Source organism: Ips typographus, linkage group LG1, assembly GCF_016097725.1.
Source record: "Ips typographus isolate SLU linkage group LG1, UJ_Ityp_2.0, whole genome shotgun sequence".
Lineage (NCBI taxonomy): Eukaryota > Metazoa > Arthropoda > Insecta > Coleoptera > Curculionidae > Ips > Ips typographus.
This window is the reverse complement of record NC_138422.1, coordinates 13,039,771-13,050,171: the sequence shown is the minus strand read 5'-3', so window position 1 is coordinate 13,050,171 and position 10,401 is coordinate 13,039,771. Positions and strand designations below refer to the sequence as shown.

The 10,401-nt window shown below is 35.0% G+C and overlaps 1 protein-coding gene across 1 annotated transcript; it reads left to right on the top strand.

The window, feature by feature from the left end:
* The first annotated feature begins 1,672 nt into the window (after window positions 1-1,672).
* On the top strand, window positions 1,673-9,419 carry Adk2 (Adenosine kinase 2). The gene is made up of 7 exons (XM_081995242.1): window positions 1,673-2,007; window positions 2,071-2,249; window positions 2,370-2,508; window positions 4,592-4,760; window positions 8,277-8,447; window positions 8,601-8,835; window positions 8,946-9,419. Exons 1-7 carry the CDS (start codon window positions 1,988-1,990, stop codon window positions 9,083-9,085), a joined length of 1,053 nt encoding a protein of 350 aa, XP_081851368.1. The 5' UTR covers window positions 1,673-1,987; the 3' UTR covers window positions 9,086-9,419.
* Window positions 9,420-10,401: the final 982 nt, after the last annotated feature.

The following is a 10,401-nucleotide window of genomic DNA, read 5'->3' as shown; positions in this document are numbered from 1 at the left end:
GCGGTGACAAGAACATGGTGGGGGGCCGACAGTAAGGTGTTGCTGAACTTATATTATGGGCTTGTAAGAACGCACTTGGATTATGGGAGCACTTGCATTCTTTATGCTGCTAAATCATCTTGGAGGAGGCTGGAGCAGGTGCAACTGGAAGCGCTGAGAATCGTGACAGGCTGCATGAGGAGCACCCCCACAAATGTGGTCTTCTCGGAAACTGGGGAAATGCCTTTTCATATGAGAAGAATTTTGACTTCGGTCAGATTTGTCCTTAAGCACTCGGGCACCAGGATTGATTCAATTTTCCATAAGCTTCTTGGGTTGTATGTGCAGCATAATGAAGGTGGAGGTATTAGAATCCGATACCGTGACCAGGTACCGGCCATGGTGGAAGCCATGGACGCTGTGTTGACCTTTTCCAATGTCCTTAGGAAATCAGACAGACTTCCTTGCTTTACTTTCGATTTTTACACACAAATGGTTGGCTTAGACTGGGAGGACTCGGAAATCCAAAAAGATGACTTGAATGCTGACTTCAAATTGAGGGAACTCTTGGAATCCAGATTCTCTGGATATGAGCCTGTATATACGGACGCATCGTTTGAGGGGGAGAATGCTGCTAGTGGCATTGGTGTTTTCTATCCGAGGAGAAACTGGAAAATGAAGGGGAGGTGCATTGACAATACTTCCATATGCTCAGCGGAGGTTGTGGCAATTTACTTGGCTAGCCATTCAATTCCTGAGGACTGCGGTAATGTTGTTATAATATCGGACTCCAAAAGTGCCTTGCAGAGGGTGACCCGGCCTGGAATACAGGCAAAGAATGACTTTCTGTCACTAAAAACCAGAGACACCATAATTCAGAAAACACTAGAGCAACGTGATGTTAAGCTCCTTTGGGTACCTTCACACTCTGGAATAAGGGGCAACGAGGAGGCTGACAGGCTGGCAGCGATGGGTAGACAGAGTGATGATCTCTTCAGTAAGAAACTACTGCCCCGGGACATATTAGCAAGACTCACAGAGGATGTCTGGAAAAGATGGATGCGTTTATTCGAAACGGAATCACAATTTAAGGGTACGTACTACAGAAGACTGGTAGGGGGGCCGATGAAGAAGCCGTGGTTCGTTCAAGGTAATTCCATTAATCGTGCTAGAAGTAGTTTGCTTTGCCGCATGCGCTCAGGCCATTGCTTAACTCCAAAACATTTGATGAAAATAGGAATCAGAGATAATGATCTCTGTGGGTGTGGCGCCACTGGAGACCTTATGCACATTATTTTTCAGTGCCCTGAGCGAGAAGTGCAGGGTGACGAGCTTTATCGCGAACTGGTGAAGGAGATTGGAGGACCTTTGATAGTGGAGGACATTCTACGCTGCCCACTTGATAAACCTGCAAAATTATTGACCCAGTACATTCTGAATAATAACCTCCACTTATAGCATAGCACACAGGCCACTAAGTGTGGTGACATTGATTAGGCAAGCGGGAGGGATGAGAGTTTCTCAGACGCACGCAAGTGCCTCTTCCGCGGAACTTTAGTAATCGTGTATCGCGTAATCGCGCTGTTAATCTGGCTGAACGTCTCACTGACGAGTGGCCATCGTAACCATAACACACACAAACTAACCTAACCTTAAAGTTTAGTTTAACCTGTAACCTTACTTGTCTGTTAGTGTTAGATCACACTGTAAAAATTGTAAATAATATAAGCAATTCATTTTAAACTCGATCGTTACTTTGCATAAAAATGAAGGCTTTCTCAGCTTAAGCTTTAATAACTGTTTATTAACATTTAAGTGACGGGAGTATTACGTTAGTAGGTTGCTGTAACCAAGTCATTACACATTACAGTATCAATAATTGTGTGATGAAATTCCAAATAACTTTTTTATACTTGAGCTGACGATCTAATTGTTTGTCAGTATAGAATCTGCATCTTTATATTATTACTTACAATCTTAAAGTGTATTGGATAGTTATTGACAAACCATGGAAAACGAACAACTAAAGTAAGTAGCCACCTTATGGAAATATTCATTTAACCTATTAACAAATGTGTAAAATAATTTTAGGGATAACACTCTGATAGGAATGGGAAATCCATTGCTAGACATTTCTGCAAATGTTACTAAGGATTTCCTAGCTCATTATGACCTAAAACCCAATGATGCCATCCTAGCTGACCCAGAGAAACATAAGGATCTTTACAGTGAACTTGTGGACAAGTTCAAAACTGAATACATTGCAGGAGGTTAGGCAGGAAATTTGTTTTGTTATCAGTGTTAAATTTGACCTGAAGGTCAAGTCTTTTGTTATAACAATTATTTGTTATACAAATGTTAGTATATTCTTGAGTTTTGTTTCATTTTAGGTAGTGTGCAAAATGCCCTAAGGGTCTGCCAGTGGTTGCTGCAAAAACCCAATGTAACCACATTTTTTGGATGTGTTGGGGAAGACAAATATTCCAAAATATTGCATGACAAAGCTGTAACTGATGGGGTCAATCCAAGGTAAATGCTGAAATTGATAATTGCTAAGCATAACTTTTTAAAAAATGCTGATAACAATGGTTATAAAATATTACTAAACTGTTGGCCTAAAGGGCATAAATGATATTGTCAAGTAATACAATAAAAATCCAATACCAAATACCAATTAGGTCTAAGCAGTTTTCAAGTTGATAAATTTGAATTTCATTTGAGAATTGCTTTTTATGGATATCAGTCAATAAATAACAACAATGAGTTGATGTTATAGGTAAATAGTTTATATTTATATTATTATAATCAGTTATGACAATCTATATACTGTTCTCGCGGAGTGAGTTTACTCGTGCCTCACGAAGGCTACGTCATTTATAATCTTATGAATCAAATCAAGTTTTCGTCAACAAACCTGTTGTGTTCATATTATAGAAAAGGGCGTGTCTAAAGCTTCGTCACCTTAAAAATTTTGCGTGTATTGTCAGTCAGAAACTAGAGATCTTTGGCTGCTAATTTGCACTAAAACAACCTTATACCAGAGCAAATCAAAAATATCTTGACCGAAATAACATTTTTTATTTATAAGAAGTCTCCGTTTGGATCATAGAATTCCGTCTCAATTTGAAACCTAATTTATTTACCAAAATTCGCATAGATGTATCACCAATATGTAGTATTTCTTTAACTTTAAGCTCTTGATTTAGGTTTTGGATGGTTACATGTTTCTCTAAAATAAATACAACAAATTAAACATTCAATAAGACATTCTGAGTGATCTCATATCTCATTTTCAGGTGCAAAATCCACTTATTTTATTTTAAACCCGCTGGAAAACATTTTAGACGCTTATTTTATTTTTTCTATGACTTTATTATTAATATGTTTGAAGAAATTTTTATGAAAAATCTATAATGCAACCCAAAAATCTCAGTCTCTGGAAACAATGAAATGTTAATAGATGTTTCTTACAAAAGTAGATATGTTTTACTATTATTAACATACTATGGTTGTACATATCATATAATGTATTTCGAACATCCATTTTAAAGCTTTTAGATAAATCAGTGGTCTTGGCCCTTCGATAACGTCTCGATTTACGTTTTCTAGGTGAGGAAATCATAAGATTACTTGCTTGTTTTTTCCGAATCGAATAAACAGTTTTGCGGCAAATTTTCAAAGCAGCTGCAACCTTCTAGTATCAAAAAAAATACATCAGTAAGAATATGTAAGGCCTTAAAATTTCTTATTTTCTTCCTGAACAGATGATAAAGCTTCTAAAGGTCCTCCATTGGTTTTTTCCAATTCAAAATATTCACAAAGGTTAAGAATTAACTGCTGGGCTTGTTTTGGAGAATTTTTCCAGGCATTTTCTAAAAAAAATACTGTAATAGTAAGTAATTCCGAATTTACGAAAAATCAAATGGCTAAATAAAAACCATAATAGACACTCCCACTTTTTTTTTCAAAACAGGTTAGTAATTGTGCCAATTTTAACTGACATAAAAAAAAATATATATTAATAATAATATTATGAAAGTACTTACAGAATGTTAAAAGTGTAGAAACAATAGCTCTTAAAAGAACTGTGATGGTGTGGTAAATAGAAAACTTTATAAATGATTAACAACACAAAGAAACGGAAAAGAATTAATAGCAAACAAATCAAATAAATTTCGATGGTTTTCAAACTGACAATGACTGAAATAAAAGCGCTAATCAGTAAGTGTTTTTTTTGGAAGACATTCACTTAGATATTTACCCTTTCTGAAAGTGAACAATAGACAAGGATGAAGTCAATAATGCATGTCTACTTCTAAATCGCAGGGGGATGACGCACGGGTAAACTCAGTCCGCGAGAACGGTAGCTTTTACAGAATTTAGTACTAAATCCCTTTCCAAATCTAAGGAAAGAACATTGAGCTGATCATAAATGTTGTCAAATTTCCAAACTTTCCTATGTATGCTTTTTGCTCATATCCAGAAAGAATTCAAAATGACTATATTATTATTACCTAGATTACCATTTTTTTTTGGTATATTAATAAAACACTGATTAAGCCCATTAACTTTCTGAGAATGGACAACATGATAAATTTAATTTATCTTATAGATATCAATACAACTTGAACGAACCAACAGGCACATGTGCTGTGCTAGTAACTGACCACCACCGGTCACTGTGTGCAAATTTGGGAGCAGCCAACTGTTTCACTATTGATCACATTAGAGAGCCGGAAAATAAAAAGCTGGTAAACAGCGCCCAGTTTTACTATATCTCAGTAAGTTATTTAACATTTGTTATTAAAGTATAGTGATTAACCAAGGGCACAGAATAAATAGCTAAAGCATCAATCAGGGAGACAGTCACTTTTGTCAAACTTGTAGGGTCTCATTGACATATATTGAGCAAGTAAACTTAACCGCTGTTTTAAAACTGAACGGTTTGTGCCAAAGGTCTAAAAATTAACATTTTGTTTTTTTTTAACATGAAGAATGAATGTTATTATCGTTTTATAGTTGTAGAGCTCTAATTGTGCTTCAGGACCTATTTGTTTTGTTGTCTTAATAGTTTTCCTGACAGTCACAGTGAATAACGATTTTGTTAAATTGATTGACTACGTTTTGTTGGACGTTAAATTGGACGTAACGTTAATTTTGAACACCCAAAACCAAGGGGTAGATTGCCGAGGTAATTTGGTGTACACACTCGAGGTATTATGAGGCACTTTCCCATTATTACAAAGCATTGTGAGGTATTACAGGGCATTTTGAGATATTTATAAGGCATTTGAGAGTATTTTGAGGCATTGTCAGTATATTTCAAAATGTAGTGTATTAATATAACAAAATTGACTGTAAATTGAACAGAACAGCATAGGCACATGTAATTATTATGGTAAAATCTTTGGTGATATTGAGTTAAAACAATATTCATTATAAATCATTATAATAATTTAGCAATTTTTCAACATTTACGGCCGTATTCACCATTCCACTATCAGACTCATTTAACAGTGTGTTAAACATAAACTTCGTATTCACCATTGTAAATTGACGTCTAACATTTAGTTAAATCTAACTATGTAAAATCGGCTTGTTAAATCCGTAACAGAAGGTTAAACAGGAAGGGAAGAAAGTAGGGTTATGTTTAATATTTACATATTCATATTCATAATATTGCCTTTTCCAATTTTTGTCGCCTTTTTAGAGCGGTTTGCTGATTATTAAAGTCATTATGGACAGAATGGATAGAGTAGACTTTCATCTGTTAGATTCATCAGAAAGTGAAGATGAAATGATGGTGAGAGTAGTGAGACCAATTATAAGACCAAGAAATAACTTATTATCGGAATTAAATGATAAAGAATTTAAGAATAGATTTAGAATGAATAAGCACTCCTTCAGACACCTTGTAAATTTATTAGAAGGCATTGAGGATGATCCCAGAACCAAACTAAATAATCCGATATCAAAAGACAATCAAGTGTTAATTGCTCTCAGGTTCTATGCAACAGGATCCTTCCAGATAAACATAGGTGATCATTTTAATGTTTCTCAACCAAGTGTATCCCGTATTGTGAGTAATGTTACTAAGCATATTGCATCACTCAGACCTATATTTATTAACATGCCACAAACTGATATTGAAAAGCAACAAGTGGCATTACCCTTTTTTGAACTCGCTGGATTACCAAGGGTTATAGGAAAGTGTGTTTTTGAAAAAAGTTTGTAAAGAGAATTTAATCTACAATATTTTTTAAGGAGCACTTGACTGTACCCACATAAAAAATCACCAACTAACTAAAAATCACTCACTATTGTCACCTGGAGGAGACAATAGTGAGGTTTATCGAAATCAAAAGGGATATTTCAGTATAAATACTCAGGTGATTGGAGATGCAAAGTTGAAAATAATGGATATTGTTTCTCGTTGGCCTGGGTCAGTTCATGACACCACTATTTTTAATGATTCCAACATTAGAGCCAGATTTGAAAACAATGAGTTTTCCCCATATACTCTAGTTGGTGATGGAGGGTATCCTTGCAGAACATATTTGTTGACACCACTCATACAACCTCATACTCTACCAGAGGAAAGATACAATTCAAGCCAAATTAAAACTAGAAATCCTGTTGAAAAGTTATTTGGTGTATGGAAACGTAGATTTCCTTGTTTATCTCAGGGAATGAGGATTGATGTTCAAAAAGTTTGTGAAGTGATTGTAGCAACTGCTGTTTTGCATAACATGTGTTTGATGGCGAATGATAATGCTGAGTCCTTTGAAGGCGATGATAATGACATGGTAGAAAACATTGGAGAGGAAGTCCAACAGATACACAATGATAACCATAACACAAGTGTATGAGATGCGTTAATTGCAAATGTGTTTGCTGTTTAGAAGATATAATATACTATATAATTTTTAGAAAACAAATGTGAGACTTGTTTTATAAGTCAACCGACAACAACCAAATACAAATTTTAATTTGAATTTGAAAGTTTGAAGTTTGAATAAGGAATAAATTGAGGTTAGATCGTCATTACAGCCATGCTGCCAAGAATAACTTTTTACTTATCAGTTTGTTTACTATACGGACCAGCCAATAGCTTGGTGAATAAGTACATTTCTTAACAAGGGGTTATTTGCTATACCATTGTTAGCTAACAGTCTGTTAAGCCGGGTAATGGTGAATACGGCCGTTAAACTACATTTTTAAGGTCACGTGACTGTTTTTGAGAGGTGTCAACTGGCTTTTACAGTATTGCAAGCTCAAAATTGTATTATTAACATCACGTAATGTGTATTTTACCATTTCAGCTTTTACAACTGTTAAATTTAATTTACCATTTTTTAAAGTTTAAACTGCGTTTTGAAGTTCACGTGACTGTTTTTGACAATGTTAACTGACCTTTACAATGTTGCAAGCTCAAAAATTAAATTATCAAGTCACGTGACGTAGTTCTTACATTTTTACTACGGACTAAATTTAAATTACCAATTTTTCTGTTTCCAATTGTTCTGTTTTAAACTGTTTCTTTAAAATGATGAGTGCCTTTATTTGACATGTGCTAACTTGGTAACTATGACAGTTAGAAGATTCGTGCAAACGTCAAAATATAACCCGTAATTTCAGACAACCATACAAAAAATAATTATTTCCGTTTTCAACAGTCTCCTGACCATAGAAAATAAATTTGAAGCTGTCGGCACAAGGTTAAATCAAGTGTCAAAAATTTGGTAAAATCTTTACCTTGTCACCTAACTTAACCTGAAAACTGTGAGGGGTCCTTTAAAAAAAATAAGTTTTAAGCTTTTGGGTCTTTAAAATTTGGAAAAACAGTCACCTAACCTGAGGAAGTCATTTTTATTGAATTATTAATCCTTATCGACATTTTGGCAATAGTCAAAAGTCATGTAGAAATTGTAAAAGCAGACATGCTACTTAATACAACCTAAAAACTGTCACGTTACTATAAAAAATTTAATTGGTTGAAATAATTTAAAGATTTTGATGTATTTCAAAGCAGTTTTAGGGCATTATCACTATGAGGCATTTTGAGCAATAATAGAAGCATTGTGAGGTATTTTAAAGGCATTTCAAGGTATTTTGTATGCAAAAAGGCAATTTGGTGTACAAATGTACCCTATAGAACAGTGACAGTGCATCTAAGTAAGTTTTTTACGTCAGCACAAAGCTTAATGGTTCAAAGTGGCGAGGTTTTAAAAATATTCAAAAAAATCACTTTTAATAGTTTTTGTTTTTATAATAAATATGTGATATTTTCAATGTAGGGATTCTTCTTAACCGTCAGCCCTCCGTCAATTATGGAAGTAGCCAATGTGGCCTTATCCCACAATCGGCCACTGCTGATGAATCTCAGCGCTGCTTTTATTTCGCAATTTTACAAGGAACCGCTGATGCAAGTGTTGCCTTACGTCGACGTACTTTTTGGAAACGAACAAGTAAGCACATTGCAGCTACATTCCAATTTTGCTCTATTTGTGTCTAATTTTTTCGAGAAAATTGCAAAATTGTAATCTGCCATAAGAGTTACTCCCTTACTTTATTGCTTATGCAGAAAATTCATAATAATTTTTTCAAACTTTCTTATCTAGGAAGCGGAAACGTTTGCTCAAGAACAGGACTTTGGAACAAAAGAAATCAAGGAGATCGCTATTAAAATTTGCAATTTGCCTAAGCAAAATGAGAAGCGTCCTCGGGTTGTGATTCTAACACAAGGTACTCTACCGGTTATTTTGGCAGAGAACGGGAAAATCCGAGAATTTCCTGTTAAGGCTTTGCCTGAAGAACAGTTGGTAGATACCAACGGTGCAGGCGACGCCTTTACCGGTAAGTCGTTGTAACTCAAGACAGTAGTTGACTTAAGCAAAAAGAAGTACATTTCTTATACCAATCTGTGTATTTTTTAACTCCCTTTTACGCTATGAAAAAATTTTTAGGAGGATTCTTATCGCAATATATTCAAGGAAAAGACTTGGACGTAGCTATCAAATGCGGCATCTGGGCAGCTAGTCAAATAGTGCAACAGAGCGGCTGTACTTTCGAAGGTAAACCGACTTTTGATCCTTCTGAAGTATAACGGTATATGGTGCCTTTCGGCATCTATAGGCAATATAATATTGAGTAGAATTACCGACTATAACTACTTAACAGAGTGCTTAATAATGGAATAAACTTGAGACAATACTTAATTTTAACGGTTGATTTTTGCCTAACATTTCAGCGAATATGGAAACATTGTGTTACCTGTATTTTTAGCGGGTAAACGAAAAATTCGTATCGAATTATTTTTGATACAGTACATTTTAAAAGGGATAATAATGGGTGGGTTTTTAGTTACAAAAGTTACTTATTGTACTTATGTAGGTAGATGATGACACGTTTTTAATAAAGTCATTTTTTGGTTATGCAAATATGGGTGTTTTTTTTCTACTCGCGTGCGGAAAGTACATATTTTGCTCCTATCGATGCTCAACTTTGCGCATGATTGTTATTCAACAAAAAGGAGTGTTTGTATTTTTATCGTATCATTGAAGAGTAAAACGATTTTATATGAAATCTTTATTAATAATCATCAACATCATAAATGTACTAATTCCTTCATAAAACCTTAGTTACTAATAATACTTTAGTTACGAAGGACAACAAGTTTGATAACAGAATAATATTACAACGACTTTTCATGAATATTCAAAACAATGTTTTCACAGTTTTCAAACTTAACGGATACTCCACTTGCCTTTTGGAGTCTACGATCATATTTATGTCTCCTGAAGGCAGATTATAATACGAATACTTAATCCACTGCCGGAGACATCGCCGATGGATTTTGCGAGCAATAGAAACATTCTTGGACACACTTTCTTCTAGATACCCTCTAGCAATCTTCGTTGATTCCGATCCACCAAATTCTTTTAAATCCAATATGTCCCCTCCAGCATTAACAAGAAAATTTGCCGAAGATCTTCTAACGCAGTGACCGGTATACATATTAGGATTTTCAAGTGAAATATACTCAGCTATTTTTTGAGGTAGTTTAGCGAAGAAATGAATGCCACAGGGCTGTACTGTACATTTTCTATTTCTATATATATGATAGAAACAATCTTCGGTGAGTAACATGGGCTGGTCTTAACATTGCATACTTTTTAAATAGAAGCACAGGATTGACATCGCCCTCAGATACTATCGCGAATGTCCGTTTCTTGTGGGTTTCGGAGTCGGGAATAGTAACAATCAGCTTGTCCTCTAAAACGTCAACATCTTCCGTGGTCATCTTGGTTAGTTCATTGGTTCGGCAGGCTCCTTTTCTGGAGCAGAACGTACAAATTCGTTGATTTGTTCTCTTGTAAATACCTTTGATTTTTTTGCTCTATATCTAAGGTCGCTCGTAAC

Excerpts from the sequence above, each read along its gene's own strand:
- Adk2 (XM_081995242.1), top strand. The coding sequence starts at position 1,988 with ATGGAAAACGAACAACTAAA. Across the intron at positions 2,008-2,070 it reads ATGGAAAACGAACAACTAAA|GGATAACACTCTGATAGGAA; the intron begins GTAAGTAGCCAC and ends AAATAATTTTAG. Across the intron at positions 2,509-4,591 it reads ACTGATGGGGTCAATCCAAG|ATATCAATACAACTTGAACG; the intron begins GTAAATGCTGAA and ends TTTATCTTATAG.